At 47.1% G+C, this 21,533-nt stretch overlaps 1 protein-coding gene across 1 annotated transcript; it reads left to right on the top strand.

The window, feature by feature from the left end:
• Positions 1-1,338: 1,338 nt before the first annotated feature.
• On the top strand, positions 1,339-21,533 carry LOC145912622 (G1/S-specific cyclin-D2-like). Its single transcript, XM_083000155.1, has 6 exons — positions 1,339-1,895; positions 2,647-2,784; positions 2,851-2,928; positions 5,810-5,972; positions 9,815-9,960; positions 18,515-21,533. The coding sequence occupies exons 1-6, from the start codon at positions 1,692-1,694 to the stop codon at positions 18,746-18,748; spliced, it is 963 nt and encodes a 320-aa protein (XP_082856281.1). The 5' UTR covers positions 1,339-1,691; the 3' UTR covers positions 18,749-21,533.

Here is a 21,533-nt window from a genome sequence, read left to right as displayed (position 1 = left end):
CTATGCACATAAAGGTGATACTTTTGTTTGCGCCCTTTGACGTTGACTCGCTCCCCAATAAATTGTTAAGTTGTTAGTTTTGTGTTCCGAAAATGGCCATGCAGAAAACAATATTTGTAGAATGTTTAACCAAAGAACGATTTTAGAACTGAAGGATGCTGTTAGAGTCGCCTGCTGGTAAAAAAAAACTGTCCGCTTAGGGCAAGAAACATACACAGAGAGAGGAAAAGGCGAAGGCGAGAGAGCGCGCTCGAATGAGAGAGAATGACAAGAAAAAGGAGATCAGCTGATCTTAGCCAAGCATGAGCGCCGGCATTTCGCTTGCAGACAGTCTGTGTGAGAGGGCGGTAAGAAGAGAAAAGGATCAGGAGTACTGCAAAGAAAACTTTGGCTGGTTAGTCGCCGTGGAGCTGGAAGTTCGTCATAAACCCTAACCATGAAACGTGTTCGGCTCTGCAAGGGCCAATCGCAAACCGCTGCGATCGCATCGTGGGTATGTCTGCATCTATAGCCGCAGCCTGTGGGATTGGTTTCCACATATAATGTCCATATAGTTGGCTATAAAATACAGACTAATTAGGCGAAAGGATTTGCGCTTGTAATCTTTTGATAGCATGTATTTTTTGTCGCCCACGCAACATGTTTTCTGAGAGTTGTGGGTTCAAGGACTATGCCAACCAGAAGCAGCCAAATGTATTAATTAGCGCTAGCCGCGGATTCGCAGTAATTGCGTCGAATTGCCCGCGGGCTTGCCCCAAATTCATTTTTGTTCTCTGCATGATTGTGCACAATGGAAGGTGGATTAGAAAATCGAACGCTCTCAAGTAGCTTTTCAGCAGCCAGCAGTTGCAGCAGATCGTACATGTATTTAACTAAATAGGTCACTCCGCACTTGTCGATATGAAGTACGGAAATTTGTTGAAATACGGAAAGCAGGGCGTCATGTTTAATTCAAAAGCATTTCAGTGCTGTAAGTGGTTTGACTATGTCAATTTTTGGCGATATGGTACGGTTGGCACCCGGCAAACATAAATTATGCAGAATATCAAATGTTTGTGCTAAGCAGGTGCCCTCTTGGCAGTGTAATTTGTATTGTGTTGTCGTGTGTTACTTATACACAAGTTAGTTTTTTCGAAATAAATATCCGATTTGATAAAAACGCTACTTTGTTGCAAGAAGCCAAAAACACGAGGTAAATTTAAGCGATTTTTTAGAAAACAAAAACAACCTAGCGCTGTTATTCCCGAAGTTCCGCCATAAGAATTTGCAATCGAAAAATATGTCATATTTTTTTGAAAAAATATTCGCAGTGTGACACATCGTTTTATTTGCAGGTGACTGCCGGTAAATAAACTTAAGCTGCTACCCCGAAATTTCCTTATTTATCGGCGTTGCTGTTCAATTAATTCTCAGGCCTGTTGTGGCTACTATGATGTCATAGAAGTCTTGGCAGATATCCTGAAGGTCTTGAAGGTGGAAACTTCTGCCTGTTTTGCTTCCCCAGCGCGTGTTTTCGGCGATTGGGAGTGATGGCCTACAAAAAGTTGTCCTAATTTTTATTCCTTGGACAGATTGGTTTCGTAACACAGGAAACAGTTGATCAGCCGGTTTTCCCCTATTCCTTTTCGTTGTCCGCAAGCTGTGGAGGATACTGTCCAGTCAAACTTTTGCAGAATAGTGTTGTTTTCGCAATGAGTCTTGCCTGCCCTGAAATATGCGTAGGCGACCGTGTAATACGCGCTAGACAAGACCAGACCTTACTGAGGGACGGCCGAGTCTTGAAAAATTTGCTTAAGCTTGAAGAGAATTATCTTGTGCCAACCACATACTTTGAATGCGTTCAGGAGGATGTGAAACCATACATGCGAAAGATAGTTGCCACATGGATGATGCAGGTTGGTTTTGAACGTTATATTTGATTTTCTAGTGGTTTGTTTTGTCGCTGGAAGTCGTAGCCCTACTTTGATAATCACCACCAAACGCTTCCTATACTCCAAAGTTAATAAGTAACTGGAATAACTGTTCGCTTGCGCCAGTTGCTTGATTCACAAAAATGTTATTGGCATGCTTTTGGTGTGACGACCGCCAGCCTAGTTCTCACAATCCATAAAAAGCCAATTTGTCGCGTGGTTGAAAGTGTAAAAGTCCAAGTCGTTTTGAAAAGTATTCGTAGCTTTTTGATTGTTATTTTGTCGCAGAGTCAATGCACCATTATGCTTGTTTGTTCTGTCACAAACTATCGGTTTAATAGGCCGCAATAATTCCGTTTGCACTGTTCGAAGTTTCAAACCGGCTTAAACCAGTTTTGCCGAGTTGTTTAAATTTCTTTTTAGGTGTCGTGGGAAAATGCGTTTGGCCTGTAATTGTACAGGTCGCCATCCATGTTTGCCCCCTCGCAAAAGTTTCTTTTCGTGTTAAACTTTTCGCGCACCCTCGCCTGAACATTAGAACGGAGACAGCGAACTTTCCGTTGTGCAGACGGCCCGTTGCTGAACCACGTGTTTCGGGTAGCGCATATCTGGCCACTCGAAGGCGTCGCAGCGCTCTAGATGTAGGACCATTTCCGAAATCAGTTTTTGCCTGTCTCGTGGGTCATGGAGTCGCACATTTACGCCTGTGCTGACCTGTTTTACCATCTTTTGACAGGTATGCGAGGAGCAACGTTGCGAAGAGGATGTGTTTCCGCTTTCCATGAACTACCTCGACCGATTCTTGAGTGTACAAACGATAAGACGCACAGAGCTACAGTCGCTTGGGTCTGCGTGCATGCTTGTTGCTTCCAAGGTATGTAGAGTTTACATCCTGCCGCCGTTGTTATTTCAAAGGCTTTAAAGCTCATGTATTGTTTAGGTAAAAGAAACGCTTCCACTGACAACCGAGAAACTAGTAATCTACACCGACAACTCAGTGCGTCAGGAAGAGCTTCTGGTAAGAATTCTTCTTAAAATTTGTAAACTATAAAGGCAAATATACTTCGTGTGGTCTTCGGGGCAATGTGGTGGCCATTTTTGTGCCCTGATGCCACGGAACACCGGAAGATAGTGCGCGAAATTGGGCCAACCGCCGCTGCGGGTTTTCGCGCCAGATGAACGGCGCTGCGCCGGGTCACATTCCTTGAGCACTTTGTGCTATGACGCCAACGCTTGAAATAGCTCGCTGAACACGCAATGAAAGGAGTTCGCACAGAGCTTTTTTATACTTGTCACGGCTGGATATTTTTCTATCGTCGACCACAGCATTCCTGAACGCGAGTGATAAAGATATAAGATTCGAAAGAAGGATCCCCAAAAACTTGGGTCCGTTAAATGAAAACGAAAGTGTGATTTATTTTTCACAATGCAACTTTCTTTATTTGCACACAAATGAGGGTTAGAATTCCCGTGGACTTTCTTTCATTTGGGTGATTTTCCTCATGAAACACTTACGAAAAAGCTTTCCTGATGAAATCACGAATTTAATATTGCCTGCACAATACGGTCGCGTGGGGCGAAGTAATATCAAAGCAGACGAGTGTAACACTAGTGTCCGTTTGTAGGATATTTGTCTGTAGTGATAAGCAACCTTCTCCCCTCCAGGGAATGCAATAGTTGATATTCCTTACATTCTTTATTGCCGCCGTCGTAAGAAGTGCTCTAATACAGAGCAACAATGCAACAAAAAGTCCCGACTTATTTTGTTGACAATGCAGCACACCGATGTTGCGACCAAAACACGGGCGAGGCAGCCGCATCCGACAAGATTCCGTTGCGCGATATGCGGAACCCACATTAGCTGTACAAGTCCACTAAAATTGCCACCTCTAAAATGAGCGATGAAAGTTTTTCATCAAACTTTAAACAGACGGGTCGGTTTGTTTGCCCTTCTCGGCTGGCAGATGCCGTCTTGTCCGTTTTAAACTTTTATGCCAAATCGCCGACGCCCGGATTTTGACTGCAACGACGAGGCGAACAAACTACCGTCATTAAAATATCCTGTCTGCCATCTGCCACAGTTTGTGACGCACTCGGCCTCCAGGGAAGAAACTTGACACAAGTTTTAAAGTCGTGTTCTGGTGCCGATTTGCGCATGCTCAGAGTAAATTCGCGCCGACCTTTGCACGTAGAATTGGGATGGATCGGTCTTTGCTCGCGTGATTGGCGGGATTAAAACAGTCTTATCACCACTTGACGTCGAATGACCGCTGTTAAAATGCCCAATCGTTTGTTTGTGTTATTCCGCCGCATCGGCGACGGTTCAATTAGAGAATTACTTTGTTCCGAATTCCCCGAACAGTTTTCCAACTAAAGTAACTCACCGCTGGAACAATCCCCCTGTATGCGTTCATTTTGCAAGATTACCCTTTGGTAGACAAACCATCTCTTGCACTTCCTAGGCCAGAGGTTCTTTCTCAACTAACTCAATTTAGTCTGCGACTTAGATTGGTAAACAGAACACCCGTGAGTCGCCGTTTGCGTTGAGTCAATTGGGATTTCGGGATGGTTGGCCCCGTTTCTCGCCGTCGCTGGTCACGTGTGGCCCTTACTGGCGTCGCGTTGTCGAGAATATCCTACTGTGTGTCATCACCGTCCCTTCCGTGCCTTTGATGTTACATTACTGATCGATAGTATTAAACCCCCCAATGGGCACGCGAGGTATCGGGGCTGTTTCCTTTCTAACGCGTGACCGACAAAAACTGCTACTTGTCAACGGACAATTGTAGCAAATGCGGTCCAATTAAATCTCAAAATTTGACAAAAAAATTCTAGTCTTGCGGGTACAGCGAGCATTGACGAATCTCTGCAAGTTCGCACAGCCTTAATTGGTAAGCGGATTACAGGCCACAGAGTCATCGGGTTCAACAACCGTGGTATTTCTCTCCCACCATCCAGAGCGAGGTGACGTATTCGTCGGGCGGCGCAAACTGTAATCCAACCTGCATTTTGTCATGCATGCGGCTACCCTAGCCCGGTAAGCACAAAAGGGACGCGTAAGGCGAGAAAACGGGTTGGTCCCTGCGTGCGAGCAAAAGGCATCCGCGGAACTCGGCGAATGCGGACGCAGTTGCCACATGAACTTCCCTGGTTTCCCCTCTACCTATGAGACGTAAAAGAGATTCGAAAGATTTAGGTTACATTATTTGCAAGGGTTGAAAAAAAGATTTTGAAAAGAGGAAAATGAATCAAAGCGTCTACTTGTACATGAATGTGTGTATTGTACAGTTTTCGGGCCAATTGATATTTTCACTTCTTTACGAAACATTTGAGTTTGTGTGACCAATGGGATGCGAACGCACCGAGGCACAATAGTGAATACACACGCCCAAAAAATCTCGGAATGTACTGGTTGCGTGCCATTTGTAGAGCAAGCCGTGAATATATTTGATTTGCTGTCGTCTGAGTAAGTCGTGCGTTTAAGAATGGAACTAGTTTAAATGTTATGTCGGTTTTGCCGTCACTGTCGGTATGTAATACGTCACGGAATAGAAATGTTCATCGAATGTTTAGGCTTTAGGTTTCCTCATTTATTTAGCGTCAGTCTGCAAACGTATATAATAAACTGTCGTCATTCTCACGGGAAACCTGAGTATTGGATTAAACTTATTTAGGATTTTTAGAGGCACGTTTAACCATATAGAGCGACATTAATACGCTTTCTGTGTATCGGACAAATTGCTCATGCATTCTTTTATGTATAATACCGGTTTTATCGAGTTTTTATTACGTCTAATTCAATATGCGACTTTAAAAGCCGCTCGCGGTAATACTATTCGTAATATGTACTGTTGCTCCAGTTAGTAACTATCCAACTCACCCTCATTACTCTGTTTTAGAATTTTGAACTCCTGTTGTTGATGAAACTGAAATGGGACCTTCTGGCCGTTACGCCTGTCGACTTCGTGGACCAGATCCTCCACCAGCTCGGCGTTAACCACCCCGACGTGGTGACCCAAGCGAGAAAGCACGCCAACACCTTCATCCACCTTTGCTGCACAGGTATGAAGCCATTTTGCCTATTTCGTGCGGGTTTTAAGTAAATGTCAAATTTGCGTTGTTGCGAGGAAAATAGACAAAAAAAATTCCTGCGACTGTATTTGGTCAATTTTTTTTTTAACGTGAATGAGTTTTGTCGTTGGTTCTGCGGTAAAGCTGTGCCTTGGTATACCGGCTATCGTTATGTGAACGTAGGGTGCGATTGATAAAAAAAAACAGGCGACTGTGTATTGGATATGAATTTGGTTGTTGATATTGCTTGTGTTTTGAAAAAATGCAATCGATGTTTAGACGTTGGTGTAACCACTTAGTGACATGATTGGAAAACCAACCCAGACCACTTTAGTGCATGGTGAAATGCCTTTCGACGATTCGTATGTTGCGAAGTTAAACTTTAGCAGCGCAAGTAAGGGTTGCAAGTGAACACGGGGGACTCACAAAACTTCCAGAGGCCTGAAGCTTCGCGGGATGGCAAAATCGTGTTCGTCGCTTGCTATTTTCGTTCTCGTTTTGTTGCACGTACGTGTGGCGCTCAAAGCTCGAATTACGGGATATCCTCTTTTCGCGGTAAATTCGCAGCCCGTACCAGAATACTGGCCATGCATTCGCGGCAAATCCAACAGGGCCCCGACGAATGCCACCAATGGCTTGGGGACGAGGGGACGAGGTGCCATTGGGGAAATTTCCTTTCCGCACTTAACAACATTTTTAACTCCGCGTGGATTTCAGCCGCTTACTAATTGAGACCAATGCAGCTTAGCCATACGTGCAGCATGCTTGATAGGTTGGTTGTCATGGCAATAACATTTGTCGGATAGCATGATTAAAAGACATATGACGATTTCTGCTTCTGCCCATATGGTACACCTTACACCATCCCACTCTGGCACTTCTGTCAATATTGAAGTGTATCCCATGGGGTGTTGACGATTCGCGTGCAACCATCCACGTACCCCGAAAATACCTTCGCGTCCGGTCGGGACGAACACGGCTGAGAAGTTAATCACATTATCGCGATGTTCAGGCCTGGTCCGTCATGCTTTTCGCCACTGGAAATGGGTTTGAGATCCAAGAACACTGCGGTGGGTCCGGAAGGGTCCGACGCTGTTTTGTGTCCCGCAGTTGGCCAGATGCGGCGAGCATTTGTCGCATTGTGTGTGTGAAATTCGACGCTTTCATGCAATGACCGAATTCGTTGTACGTTTGTTCTTTAACGTGGAGAGCGGTTAATCTCTGCATCGAATGGCGTCTGTGGCCTTGTGGCAGCGAGGAGCAACAATCGCTTATCGCCGTCTTGCCACATTTCCTGGTTTTGCTCTGCATTATCGCTTTGGTGAAAACTGCAGCTCAGTTTTAACCATCGAAACTTTTTATCGCACTTCTTCCCCGACGGAGTGAGCGAATTTCATACTGTGCAAGAATCCTTTGTCTAACTCGCAAAACCGGTATAGACGCACTTTGTAATGAACGGAAAGTGCATCAGCCAGGACAATGGTGCTCGTTAGGAGCCCAGTCCTCAGCGTTTGCGAAAAACCGGTTTGGCGCGCTGTCTGGTAAGCGCCGCGGAAGTGGACGCGTTGCATCACGCTCTGTTGACGTGTCCGTCGTCTGCCTATTTGTTCTGTTGGAGTTGGAATGAAACTCGAGACCACTTCCTACCGCACATAGGGCCCTGCAATAATGCGGATGCACGTGCTTATGCCGACATCTTGCGCCGTGGCGGCAGCCGGGACGTTTTGGAAGGGCACAAATACGCCTGCAATTGCGTGAAGGAGGGGGTCCGGTTTTTGCAAGCTTTCATATCTGTCTATATGTCCAATGAGGTGCAACTAGACTTCAAGCGTAAATACCATGTCCCAAGTACTCAGTGAGCGTTTACGTATCTCGCCTGCCTGTTCGCAATGCACTGAGACCGCTTATTAAAGGTGATCTCGCGAAATCGCGCGTCAACCAGGATCATCGCAAATAGCCGCCGCCTCTGAGAGCAGAGGTATTCGCGCGGTTGTCTTATCTACGCTCTACACCATGAGATGAAGTTTATACATACAGTCAGTATGCAGCGGCGCGTTTCATCGGTTCGAGAATTATCCAAGACTTGATCTTGGGATGCCGCCCGTCTCCGCTGGGCATTCTGACTCGAAGGTCGCAGACAGGCGGCACAAATCGACTCGCTGTTGCGGTCGGCCTCAACTACGCCGACTATGCAACACTTAACAGGTGTGCGGGTTGCTTCAGACCTATCGATATCACAGTTATTTTCCCGATCATATCCAGCAGTTGTGTATGGGTGGGACGATTCCGTTTATATTATCTTGTGTTTGAATAAACATTCAAATCCTTCATAACCGAAACTGGATTGGTGCAGGGCTTTTCCTGGCGCGCATATTTTCTGCCCAGCCGCAGAGGCCGCCCCCAGTGGAAGCACAGGAAGAGCCGACAGATCATCCATGCGCTCTATAAATACAAGGCATTTGTTTTGTTGCTGATCCGGCACCTGGTCCGCCCGCGACACGCTCGTTTCCGACCGAGCGCATGGAATGTGCGGAGGCGCGTTAACATACGGATCACTGATCGGACAGAGTTAAACCAAAGATTTGTTTCACTCGGGGTCTCTTCCCTCATTCGCCGTGAACATGCGCATTTCGTATATGTTACACCGTGCCCGCAGGCGTGTGCTTTTCCAACAAGCGTCGTTTTGCTATGTGTCACCCGCGTACGGCTTCGTCATAGCTCGCGCTCTACGCATTTTATCGCACGCCAAACATGAGCCGAGATGGAGCCGATTGATAAAAACCGCCGCTGAGCTCAACCTGCAGCGGAAGGGCAGAACTGATATACGAGGCGCAGACATGGCATTCTCCGCTTTTATCGGCGGGCATGTTTGTTTTTCCTGCAGAGTAGCGCGACTTCAATGCCCCGCGTCTGTGTGGCCATCTCCACCATAGGAAATTATTATCTCAAAACCGTCGACGATTACGTCATACCGACCCTTCGGGAAATACCTTACGACTCTCAACTCTCCCAAATGTGTTACTTTGTATGCATCACAATGCTTCCGCACTAAATCGTTTGGTTTGTTGAAATAAGTCCGAATTTAACGTATTACGTATATTGGGTAACCCTAAAGCTAAGTCAGCAACAGAAGCGCCGCACCGCATCTATGAGAGGCCTTTCAAGCGCTCACGTAAGCAGCGCCGCCTCTCTCGCAGGAACGCGTGGCATGCAAACCAACACGAACTTATCGATTGGAGCGATCGAGGTATGTTTCTTGTTCAATGGTCGCTCGCAGCAAACTTGTCGCTTGAGAGCAAATAGGCGAACGCGTTTACCCGATTTTGCCCTTATCGAGAGCCGTTCCGCGTCGAATTTTAGTGGATCGCGGGCGTTTAGTCGTTTATCAAACATCGGACTCACCGCCCTGTAGAAATCTTCTAGTGTTGAATGACCGCCACGAAACAATAGGACCGAGGTTTTAGTCGGGACCTGGTTCCTGAGGACTTATTGTTGGCGATTGAGAGTTTCCTTTATTTTTACATTTGAACGTTTTACCGTTTTTGTGTTGAATGTTAGATGTACACGTATTTAAAATGCTGTTGTCAAGTCCAAATCGTGTAGTTAAAGAAAACGATTCACGTTTGGAGAGGCATTGTGCTGTGGTTGTTTGTGATTATTCTAATGACTTGTGTTCCCATTTTTGAGCAGCGCACTGTATCACATACGTTGCCGAAACGGAAACTACTTTACGCCTACCAGTCACCAGTAATTGCATAACTGCTTCTTGCAGGAATTCCATCATTCAGCACACCGGCAAACAAGCGTTCACCCACGTTGTTTTTGTTGCGCAGATCACAAGTTTTCGGTTTACACTCCCTCCATGATCGCTGCTGGCAGCGTAGGAGCGGCCATATCCGGCCTCCACGTGACTACGGGTTTGCCGCTTTCCAGACACCGGCTGCTCGCGAGACTTCAAGACATCATCAACGTCGACGCGGTGAGTTGGCATTGATGAGTTTTATTCTTACCTGTTGGGAATAAAAGGCAAACAAGACGCAATTACGTAACCCACGTCCATTTGGGCCACATCAGGCTTTTATGGCCACATTAATGGGCGCGTGCCGCTGTAACACAAGCGGCGGAGCATTGTCCGAAGCCATTAATTTTGCAGTTTTCGACTTTTAAAGGCCCCCTTGCCTGAGTCAGATTACACCCGACGTGAAATCCTAATTAACGCCCGCACTGTTACAAATGTCCCGTCGAGCTTTGTGCGGGCTTTTCCACTTTTCATGAAAGTAATCCAAGGCGGTAAAGGATGTCGGCTCGGGTTTTGACAGGACTTGGGTGTTTTTTGCTTTCCTCACTTTAAGGACGTAGAAAAGGGGTCTTTTGTTTTGGTTGTCCTGCAGCTGTTTACTGTCTAATTCGGTGGATGTTTGGCGAGTAATTGACCGCAAACTTTTAGGATATCCGGTTTAACAATGAGGCAGGAAAGTCGGGCTGTGTCCAAGACGCAGCAAAACGATCTCGCGGCGCGTTTAGCAAACTTATGAAGGCGCGGCACGCTGCAAATAGGTCAGATCAATCAGACGAGACGAACCCCTTCCATATCAAAGGCTATGGCGGAAGAAAAGCGAAAATGGGTCAGCGCCTCGCAATCGCAAGACTTGTCGCGGCTCAGCCATTACAGTGGCCTCGGACCGGGGCCACGCCAGGTCAACGAGAACAGTTCTCTTCACACTGCATGCTGTATTCTGCTTGCCTTTATTACCCTCCCAGGGGTGTTTAAAGCGTTCGATTTACATCCGTAGTTTCCGCACGCGATCTCAACTCGCACTGAGGCTGCGCCTTTTCGCCCATTCTTATGGTTGCAAAATGCGCGGTGCTCACTAGGGGATTTTGGCATCGTCGAAGGCACTTTGTCAAATTTTCCAATAAAGTGACATTGTGTGAAGCCACTTCCCGGTTCCCGGTTAAAACAATGTAGACGCGCAGTTTGTATGCAAATGATACAAAACGCCCAGACGCGTTCGCGGCCAAGGAAAGTAAACGTTATTTTCGTTTTCCTGGCAAACAACCAGCAAGTAGCAAGCACGCGAAGTTCGGGATAATTTAGAGACGCACCATCGTCAAGTGCCGTTTAACGAGATTTTGGGTAAACTTTCAAGACATTGATTAACCAACCGCCCCTGGCACCGTTGTCACATGAATTAACCTTGTTGCGAGAAATTGTTTTTGCCGCAGTTCGGGTCGTTCGCCGTCTTTTGCAAACATTCAAAGGTCCCCGAAAGCTGATCGAGAGTTTTTATCGCCCTGAGTTCGGAATAGTTGTGGTTTAGCTCGGGTACAGAGGAGAGTCAACGCACTTTAGTGACATTGTGACATACGGTTCTTCGATACTGACAGAAGCTTCGTCATGCATATTACTGCAGCGCATGCGTGCGATGATGCCTAAACGCGGCCGCCACGGGCATATCGCGTTGTTCGCCGCTCTCTGCTCTTTAACATTCCCTGCGTATTTTCGAAAACACGCTTGCATATGATTCATCACGCGAAAATGAAATTGCTGGGCGTGAGGCATCTTTCGTCTATTTCGCCAAAATATCCCCGTATTTTATATACACTATCAAAGGTTGCATGGTTTTCCACAAACTTCCAATGTTGTGACGTGTCGCCATTAAGTATATCCAGTAATGTTTCTGAAATTTACACTGCACCAAAGTATGTTCATTCCGTTACGTTAGAGTGGAATTACGTCAAATTACGTTTTGGGCGTTTCGTTGCTTCGTTCTAACTCTGACATTTCAAACAACACCCATTCCTTCAGCCCACGCACTGGGATTGAGCACGCTATCGTCACACCTCACTGCTCCACGTGATCCCCTCGTTCGTCCAATCGCTATCGAGCTTATCAAGGCGTAACAGCCAGGAACAAGCAGTGGTGATTTTTCTTTATCGGGGGGTGTTTGAACATCGTGACAGGCCAACAATGACAGCCACTTTCCTTAGCGTTTTTTTGCCGAAGCTAACGCCAATTGAGAATAAGATGCGAGCAGTCCTTTCTGTTTGCTCTGCACCCGCCCGTACTGCATACACCGTTATGTGGCATTTAACCACCATCAAACGCGGTCCGACCCCACCAAGAAGAAAGCCCAAAGAATGTCCGCGGTCTTATTGAATCACGTAGGCGGGCGCCGGTACTTAAACTAAGAAAAATTAATCTTGCGCAGTTGAGTCGTTTCCTGTTCGTTATGCAAATATTGGCGCGAGGTCCTCTGCAAACTTTATCTGTTTTCTCAACTAACAGCGGTCGTCGGCGCTAGAAATTTCACCAAATCGACAGGGTTTTGTTATGCGTCGCACGGGGGCAAGGTGCGACAGCGATTTTTCGGTTTCGGGTGCCGCATTCCTTCGCACATTTTACTGCCGAAAACTATGTGTCCCTTGAACGGATTTCTGCATCGTTCATTTGTAATGAGCCAATCTCTCTTCAATGTACAAGTGACTCATTGCAATTTGCGGCACCCGCTCCGGAAGAATAAAGTATCGCCCTTGATCTGACATCAGAACCCATGTGGAGAGATGTATATTTAAAGTGCACCGCAATTACGTAACGGCACCGGGCGCCCGGCGATCGGAGTTTGTTTTTCAAACCTTTAATCTGCATTCCGCGCGCCTCACAGCACCGCGGCCTCACACGCACCAGAGCTTCGAGTAACAAAGCAAATAAACGAGTTTGCTTCGCCTTTTCTCGCGACGACGGTGGTTCCGTTCTTCTTCCACCGACAAAGCCGCGCGAGCCCATTAATGAACAATCCCGGATTCGGCAAATGGAAAGAATGTAAATCGTTTTGCGTTTGTTTCTTGCTGAGGGGTTTGTAAGCAATAGCGTTCCAACCCAGTCGTAACTCAAATTGCCCCGGTCGCGATCTGGTAATATATTCTACTTTACGGTAATTAGGTGTGACAGGGGGTGGGGCGGTTGAATGGTTGGCGGAAGCCACCTTACCCCCTCCGAGTCTTACCTCACGATGAGGTAGGACTGAGTAAATTTATCTTTAGTCAACCTGACGTTTTTCGGCGCTTGGATGATTCGACATTCATAAGCATTTCGTTCTCCACATGGTAAGCGACTAATATTCGCTTGTGTAAACGAGGTAATGCCGTAATTGAACTCTTGCGGTTAAGTCATTCGTGAAGCTATGTATTTGACGTGTATGCCTTTGTTTGGCAACATACCTCCGCCGTAGGGCACGTATCGGCCCGCCATTCGCTGTGAGGTTCTGGATATCCCGGCGCGCATGGTTCAGCGGACCTTACGGCTTTCAACCACAGCTTTGAAAGGAACGGCAATTACGGAGCAAAGAATGTGTTCCGAGAACAACAATCGCACTGTTGCGATGGGACTCGAACTTACAAAAGCGCAGGGGGACCCTAATTCACGCCGCTTTTCAGCGGGATGCGCGCGCGCACACGCACAAGGATGGAATAGGGAATGCGAAAAGTTTCCACTCCACCATTCCGCTCACCGAAAACCCGAGGCGAGAGTCATTCCGATGACGTAACGCCGACCACGCTTTGGACTCGTGGGAGCGACGCTGCCAACAAAACACGATTCTTTGTCGGTCGCTGTTTCGAAAACTTACTCGCGGCCGCGTCTCGTCATTTTCGTCGATGAGCCTTGGCGAACAACGAGGCTCAGCTCACGGGGTGGCGATAATTTCACCCCCGCCCCTTAGGCCCCCTTTCAACCGATAATTCCCGGCTGGCTTTTGCCGCGCATTCCGAAGCCTAATAACAGTGGGGGTGGGGATATTATCTTCCTCATGCACGAACCCACGCACCGTCTCCCGCTCGTGCGTCATCGAAACTCAGACCCGTGGAGATCGTCGGGCAAATGAAGAGGCTTCATAACTTGCATTTCCCGCTCTCACGCGACCAGATGCAGTATTTTGTCCCTCAAACAAACATTTCTTAGAATCCATGTGTGTTTTTTTACTTTTTGCTTCGCTATTCCAATTCCTGCGAAAGATTGGTTTTGTCACGCGCACTTCTGGTGACTGCTGTCGACCAAAACAAGGTTTTTAGTAACTCTATATTGAAATTACCCGGTATCCTCGCCGGCCACGAAGCATTTATTTTTGCCTCATCGCAACTTTCGAAATTGCGTCTAAACCCTTATCCAAACTGTCGCGTTACAATCTCCACAATGCCTCAAGTTGAGCTTTCTCGTGGGAATCCGAGTTAGCGTCAAATCCGTCACACCTGCAAGCATACGTATTTGACCAGGGCGACAGCCGAAAAGTGGCGCACTTGGGGCGAACCGTTGCACCCGATCCCGTTATTGCGGTTGCCGCAAGCCACCAGTCTGCCGCGGTGTGTGTTGTGAACACGGAATCATGCTTGTCACCCGGTGCGACTGGGCCACAGAGCGACTGCTGTAACTGCGGTTAAAAGTGCATACCCCGTGTGTCTCTTGTCTACTGCTGTTGACTCATACCGAGCTGGGCCCGCTTTTCGTCAGGTTATTTCGGACCAGCGACCAAATTGACGAGGTAACTTCCTGTTCGCCGACTGGCTTTAAATCGTGGTCGCAGTAACAACACTTGTTACCAAGTTACCCGCTTCCAGGAAGCTGGGGAGTGCGATGGGCCGCGGAATTCCGTCGCCCTGACTCGCTTCGCCGGCGTGGGAAAGTTATTCTATCAGGGCCGCTCCGCCTTTCGCAGGAATTTTTCTTCCATTCGTTTTTTCGTTTTTTTTTCGCCGGGTGGGTGAACGTCGAAATTGGCCGGCGCTGAAAGGACACGGGTCAGAGCAGTGCGCGCAGCCAGGCGTGAAATTATTTCCTTGCATGTCGCGCCCCAAAGCTCACAAACCTAAAACTTCGGAAATCCTCCTGCAGCGAAATGGGGCGAGAACGTTACGGGGAATCCCCATTTTTGGTTAGAATTACCCAGTTGGTCGACGGGATCGAGGCTTAGTTCGCAGTGTGCAACCAATACCAACGTCCGAGATGGAGCACCAATTTCCTGTGCAATTAGCTGTCACATCCTAAACAGATCCCGTCGCCCAGAGTCTAAAAGCCCATTGAGTTGCTGTATCAGGCCTTTGTCGCGCGGAGTTTGGGTTCACCGGGTTATCGAATTAGTTTTATAACGGCCGGGGTCGGGCGGAACCGTGACCGTTCGCGTTAGCGGCTAATGCTCAAATGTCAGTCCCATCGCCACGGTAACAGCTTTGCTTTTGTCATAAACTTGATATAAACGCGACTGTCTAGATCCGGCTTTGTCGGCGCATCAAAGTCGCAGCGGCGCTGGCTTTGCGAGTCAAGGTCGACGCGTCCGTCAAGCCATCTCCGCATGGGGCATCAGGTTCTCGCCGAGCGCGTCGCTAACAAGCGCGACGGTAAAGTCACGACCGACGCACAGAGCGCCCAGCGGAAACTTTCTTATCAGGGATTCTTAACCTTCAAAGGCGCGCCTGGGCCGTGGGAACGCGTTGTTTATTTTTGATCGGCCGATGCAGCGCATGACTATAGCGAGCTATCGATGGCACTGTAACATAGACGTAATGGGGTGAAAATGAAATATACTCCACTGTATGTAACACTTACAGCGTAATCACTTCCCCAGCAGCACCTGTACTATAATGTAAATATGTGCGGGAACAACTTATGGTATTTGGAACTGCTAATTATGGAGTTTTATTCCTCAGTGATTTAGTGAGAATGAAGCTCTGTCAGACTCGTGTCGCAAATTAATTGTCGCGTCCATACATCAAACAGCGTCAAGTCCCTCGTTTGGCGAATATCAATCAACGGATAATGTCCTTCACGACCCGTTTGACAGCCCTGACTCGCCCTCGCATGCGCAAACGCCGCTCTCACCCACTTGCCGGCGAACGACCGAAGCTCAATCTGCAGACGCAGCAGCGGGCCACAGGCATGCGAAGCCTCCGCCGTGGAGAGGGAAAGCACGTTGAGTGGGGCAGTGAACAAACGCAACCCTTTGAACACACACTCCGAGAGGAAGCACTCATTTGGAGTGGCGTTCTTTATGCTCGGGAGTGCTGTGTCGACTGCCGGCCTTCCCTTGTTTTAAAAAAATTCTCTAACGTGGATCGTGACGTGCACATCGACCCCCTTTCCCGTCATGTCCTGGCACTTGTTCTATGCGGGCTTTGATGCGATGATCGCTACTCGAGCTTGACAGCTCCAGGTTTCAGTAGGACGTCCGGACTCGGTGATTAATAACGACGCGGAATTTTTCCGACCCTGAGCCGCGCAGATAAGCGCACATGCCTTCATTCAGCGCTAACACGTGTAAATTGAGTCGACAGACGGATTGCAAAGTTATGAGATATGTACTCCGCGGCTTAACATTGATCGAGGCCCCGGCCCATTGAAGACCTCCCTGTTGTGAATTTTCTCCATTTGCCCAACGCTATTTGCCCTGGTAATTTATAATCTTGTAGGGAACGCGAATTGATGGCTTCTATAATACAATAGAGCATAGAATAAAAGGCGCTGAAAAAATTTTGTCAGCTCGGGATCTTAAAATTCCGGACGTTGTGTGGAGACTGTGCGGATCAACCAGGCCGAGTAGATTTGAAACGCGTTGTTGCGAACTTCTGTCCGTAAAGTCGTGTCTAGTGTATGTTTGTATTGCGCTGACGCATTGATGCTTGGCATAGTTTAGTTAAGCGCGTGGGTGGTGGCTCTGCTTCATCAGGCCAACGACTGTTAAAACAGTAACGGTTTAAGTAAATTTAACCCCGGATGTGGTGCTACGCGATCGTAAAACCGAACATGTCACCCTTAGAAGTCGTTAGGGCAACGGTTGTACACTTTTGTTGCCGCGGGGAGCAATTAAAGTAAACATGTTGGCGGCGGGCACAAATATGCACTTGTCGGCCACTTGCGAAGGCAGCCGCCGTTGGCAAAGCTCTAATCCTTGTCCCTCAATGAGCCCAGTGCGGATTGAGTGTTCCACAACAGTCCTCCTGCCGTCAGCCATTCCTTAGTCTTCGACTTAGCCGGCGACGTGTGAATACCTTGAGTCGAATCGAGTGTCCTTTGTTCCTTTGAAACGACTTTGCTGAGACATTCGCGCCCTCTTGGTTAAAGGGAAAACTATAAGAACTAGGTTTATGGAGATGTGAAGACCCTTTCTTTGCTGTTATGCAGACAAACGATATTTTTAGTTGCGATAAATTGTCCCACGGCGAATGTTGACACCTCTATCTTTTGTGCGCAACTATCCTACCACACACCTTCGGCAAACTCCTATACCTGTGTCACGTTTGAAAAAATGCTGTTGTCGTAGGAATTGCCATAACGTTTGCGATTTTTTAACGTCCTCTTACACTAAATGCTCACAAATTTCTACCAATTGATGTTTGATCGCGGTGATGTTTTTTTCAGCCCGTATATTATCATATTATTAAATGCTAACGCTTCATGAGGATTCAGTCCACGTGAGAAATACTGGCGCCCCCCAATGTTCCCTGAGTTCAGTTAGTTGTTGTGTTGACGCATTTGTATCCCGCCTACGCAGGAACACGCTTGGCTACATGTGGGCAAAATATTTGGCGAATGATGTTTTTGCCGTTCCTTCCAAACTATATGCAAACTGCCTGACTTGCTTTGACCGCGCATTAGCACCCTCTAGTGGCCGAAGGGGTTGCCGCGCTCTGTAGAAAAGGAAGGATGCATCTTTCGCGCCATCCGCAATATGACGTGTATTTTACAGTGTACAAACGCCGGTCTCCGCCATAGGGCCAGCGTGTGTGGTGCACGCAGCTGTTCGCCATCTTAAACAGTAAAGCTTATGCACACGAGCTTAAGAGCCGCGTGAAAGGCCGCATAATGTAAATCGCGCTGAATGGAATTTGCCAGAAAAACTGCGGCATGTCGAAATATATGAGGAATCGGTGGCCTATCGGGCGCCGTGCGATTCAACGGCTGCCCTGCTTTAAACCGTGCGGTCGTTTGGTATTTGGGTAAGCGAGGCGAGGGGCGTAGTTGATGACAGCGCATCCCTGGTACAAATTTGCCGATCGGCGCTCTATGTAAACCCCATTCGACGCTTGGAGGCATGACAAAGGCGGGCGGGGTACCCGGAGGAGGGTCCTGCCATCATCCTCTTTAATGGATATTCCTCGTGCCATTGTTGCCTTACCTCCGGTGTTTTGCCACAGCGCGATTCGCAATGGAAAAAAACAAATGTGCGTGTGGGGACGGGGTTAGGGGCAAATGGGGCGGATCCCGCGCGCTCGTAATAAGTTTAACTGTTACCGCGAGGGTTTCAAAATTACTTTCAACGCTCCTAATTTCGTGGCACTCGTTTCCATACCTGATAAACCGCATTATATCATTGTGTTTCGGTGCGGACAATTTTTGAGAGGAACGTTAATTCCCAGTTGCGCGTTGGACGTTATATCCCTATAATTTGCACAAACAGGTCCCAACACGTCAACATTGTACACTGTATTTATCGTTACACACACAATATCGAGGTTTAAAACGAACCATCTTCTTTTGTTCGCAGGATATCTTGCGACAGTGCCTTGAACAAGTCGAATCTGCGCTCACGTCGAGTCTTCTGCAAGTTCCCGCTCACCCAAACAACAAGCACGCTGAACAGGCCGGCGGCGTTCAGGAATGTGGGGTCGTAGGCGGGGTGGGCGTTGACATGACGGCGGATTCCCCGCTGTTGTCAGCCGCCGGCACGGAATGCAGGGACGTGGATAGTACACCTACCGACGTGGACATGGTGTACTGACCGCAGCCTTGTGGGATCGCCCCCATCTTCTCCTCCAAGTAAGCAAAGCCGCGCGGAGGAACAGCTGTCATGTGATCATTGCACTGTTGCCGTCGTTGTTTTTATTTACCGCCGGGCGACGTCTTCAAACTTCCCGCGTTTTCCTCGCGTACCGCAGTCGGAATCCAAGTTTTCCCTGAGATCTTTCAAATTCCACAATCGTTTCCTGCCTCTGGCCGTAAAATGTTTAGTTTCAGCTCTGCGTTCCAGCGGTTTTGAAATGCCACACACACTTGATTCTTCCGACAACCATGTTTGAACGTTTTTTTACGACGAGAAGAACCAACGAAGACAAAATCATGGAAAAAATTTCTTGGAAATTTGGCGCCGCCGCGATTCTGGCAAACAAAATGCCGTACAACGACTTTTCACACAACCATTGCCGTGCATTTAAATCATGAAAAAATACTGGACACTCTTAACTTGTTTTTTCCAGCAAGACAACGCTAGTTTTATAAAGATCCCCACTTTTTACTCTCAACTCTTCTTTGTAAGACATAGTATATTATATATCTGTTCTATATTCTTCTTGACTAACTCGAGTGCCAAAGTGATTAACCGGTGACTGAAAGGAAACGCCACCATTTTCCTCTATTACATATGTCTATATATATTTGACTTTTTCATATCCGAACCGCCACGGTGCGATTTTACACAGTGCCTGAGCCTATCTACTGCCGGTGCCTACATGACCTTACAGTTTTCGCCATAAAAGATGTTTTTTTACATTTACGCGTGCTCATCCAAAATAACAGAATTGTAAACTGCCTTTTCGTCTGTGTTACGCGTTGGAACTGTATTTTGCCCTCTAAAAGTGTCCTAACTCGCGCGAATTGCTCCGTCAAAATCACACCGAATGTCACTGCCAAAAAAGCTTCAAACTGCCTTATTTCGCCAAAACTTGCGAGGGAAAAATCCTGAAGTAGCGAGCGTTACACTGCCATGGCTCACTGCCTTGAAGTGTGTTGCCATTATCACTGTCGCGTTTTTTTACGTTTCTATAAAATATAACCACAAAATTTATAGAAGTTTTGCGCATCTGAAAAAGCATCTGAAAAGCGTCTTCAGCTCGCAAAAAAGTCGCGTGTTCTGGCCGAAATGTTTGTTATTGTCAGAGCTCTTGACGTCGCAACTCACCAAACCTTTTTAACACGCATTGTATATTCGCATCGCCTAATTTCCATTGTCTTCTTAATTGTATCCGCACCCACTAAAATTCGTTTTTGAACGCTGTAAAATGTGCCACTTTGGTCCTGCGGGTCAGCTTAGTTGCGCCAAACTAACCAAAATTCGTATCGAAGCTAACGTGCAATCATATGTACCCTGCTGCTGTTGTCCAACTGCCGAACTTCTTTTTCGTTAGTAACTTCAAACCAGTAACGCACTCTTTATTAGGCTTAACGCTATTCCAGCACCTCTTCCAATTGTATGAATAGCAACGACATTTTGGACTAACTAGTGGTCGTGTTGTTCCTCTTGTCGACTCATTAATGTGAAAATCCGATGTGTGGGTGGATGCATTCGAAACTGACATGAGCCCATTTCGCCATGCGTTCGACCAACGCCAGGTGCAATAGTTTACCGTACGACATCCGTTTGAGCGCAAACACAAACCTCCGCCTTGTTGTGAGTCGCGACCGACTGTGCTTCACTCTGTCTTAACCCAGCAAGCCGCACGATATAACCTCCTCTTTCGCCCTGTATGGTCATCCGGCTACCTCTTGTCGCCCGATTAACATCTGAAACGCGTTCTCAATGCAAAAACGGGCATATTGTTGCGATCTCTATACGACTGTCAGCGTTTTGCGTCTGCGAAACCAAAATGTATGCGGCTGGTAGCGACCAAACTGATTTGTTTTACGATTTTTATCGTTTGTCGGCAGCGATATGAAAGGACATGTTTCGGCGTGCTTTATCGAACACAGTGTCTTGTGGTATGTTGTCACTTGGTAATGACAGAGGCCGATGAACCAAAAAATATCTCTGGTCGGTGATAAGTTGTACATACAAACTAACACACGTAATTGTCGCAATCGAACTCGCATTCCTGGCTTTTCTCTTCTGCGTGTTAATATTTAGCGTATTTACAGCGTCGTTTACGCGTCATGTCAAAATGCTGCTCTGTTGAAAATCCGCTTTCCACATGTTGGAAAGTCGCGATGTTTTCAGAAATCTTTTAAGTGTCATATGTTGCGTTTGAGCGCCACGTCAAAATGCTGCTAGCGTTTTTGTTTACTGTTGTTTGTCGCCGAAAAACAGCGCATTGTTCTACGTCCGTTTGTTCGTTGTTGTGTTGCGTTTAATTTTATTGTGCTTTATCTAATGTGTATGTCGGAAATTGCGCAACAAAATCTCTCACGGTTTTTCTTTTTTGCTAAAAATATCGCTCTGGCAATTTACAAAAAAAGTCTTAACTAAGTTTGGTGGTTTTGTAAATTTTCCTTGCAACTTGCTTTGATGGAAATCTATCCACGCGTTTATCGTTGAAGCAACATATCGGAAGAAGGGCCTCGTTTCTCACTGAAAACGAGTTTCCATGTAGATAGTTGTGTACAGATGTGTCGCAGCGTTTGCGCGCCTTGATCTCACAGCGGGTTAAAAGGTAACTTATCTGCACTCACCAATGCACCCATCGTATACGACATCGATGTTGTCATACAAGCGCAACAAGCTGTTTTTACCCACAAGGTCAATATACGAATTGTGAATAATCATCTGTAATATATGACGCAATAAACTATCATTT

The sequence above is a fragment of the Ascidia mentula genome, chromosome 8 (genome assembly GCF_947561715.1).
Source record: "Ascidia mentula chromosome 8, kaAscMent1.1, whole genome shotgun sequence".
In the NCBI taxonomy this organism is placed as follows: Eukaryota; Metazoa; Chordata; class Ascidiacea; order Phlebobranchia; family Ascidiidae; genus Ascidia; species Ascidia mentula.
This window is presented reverse-complemented; position numbering and strand designations above follow the sequence as displayed.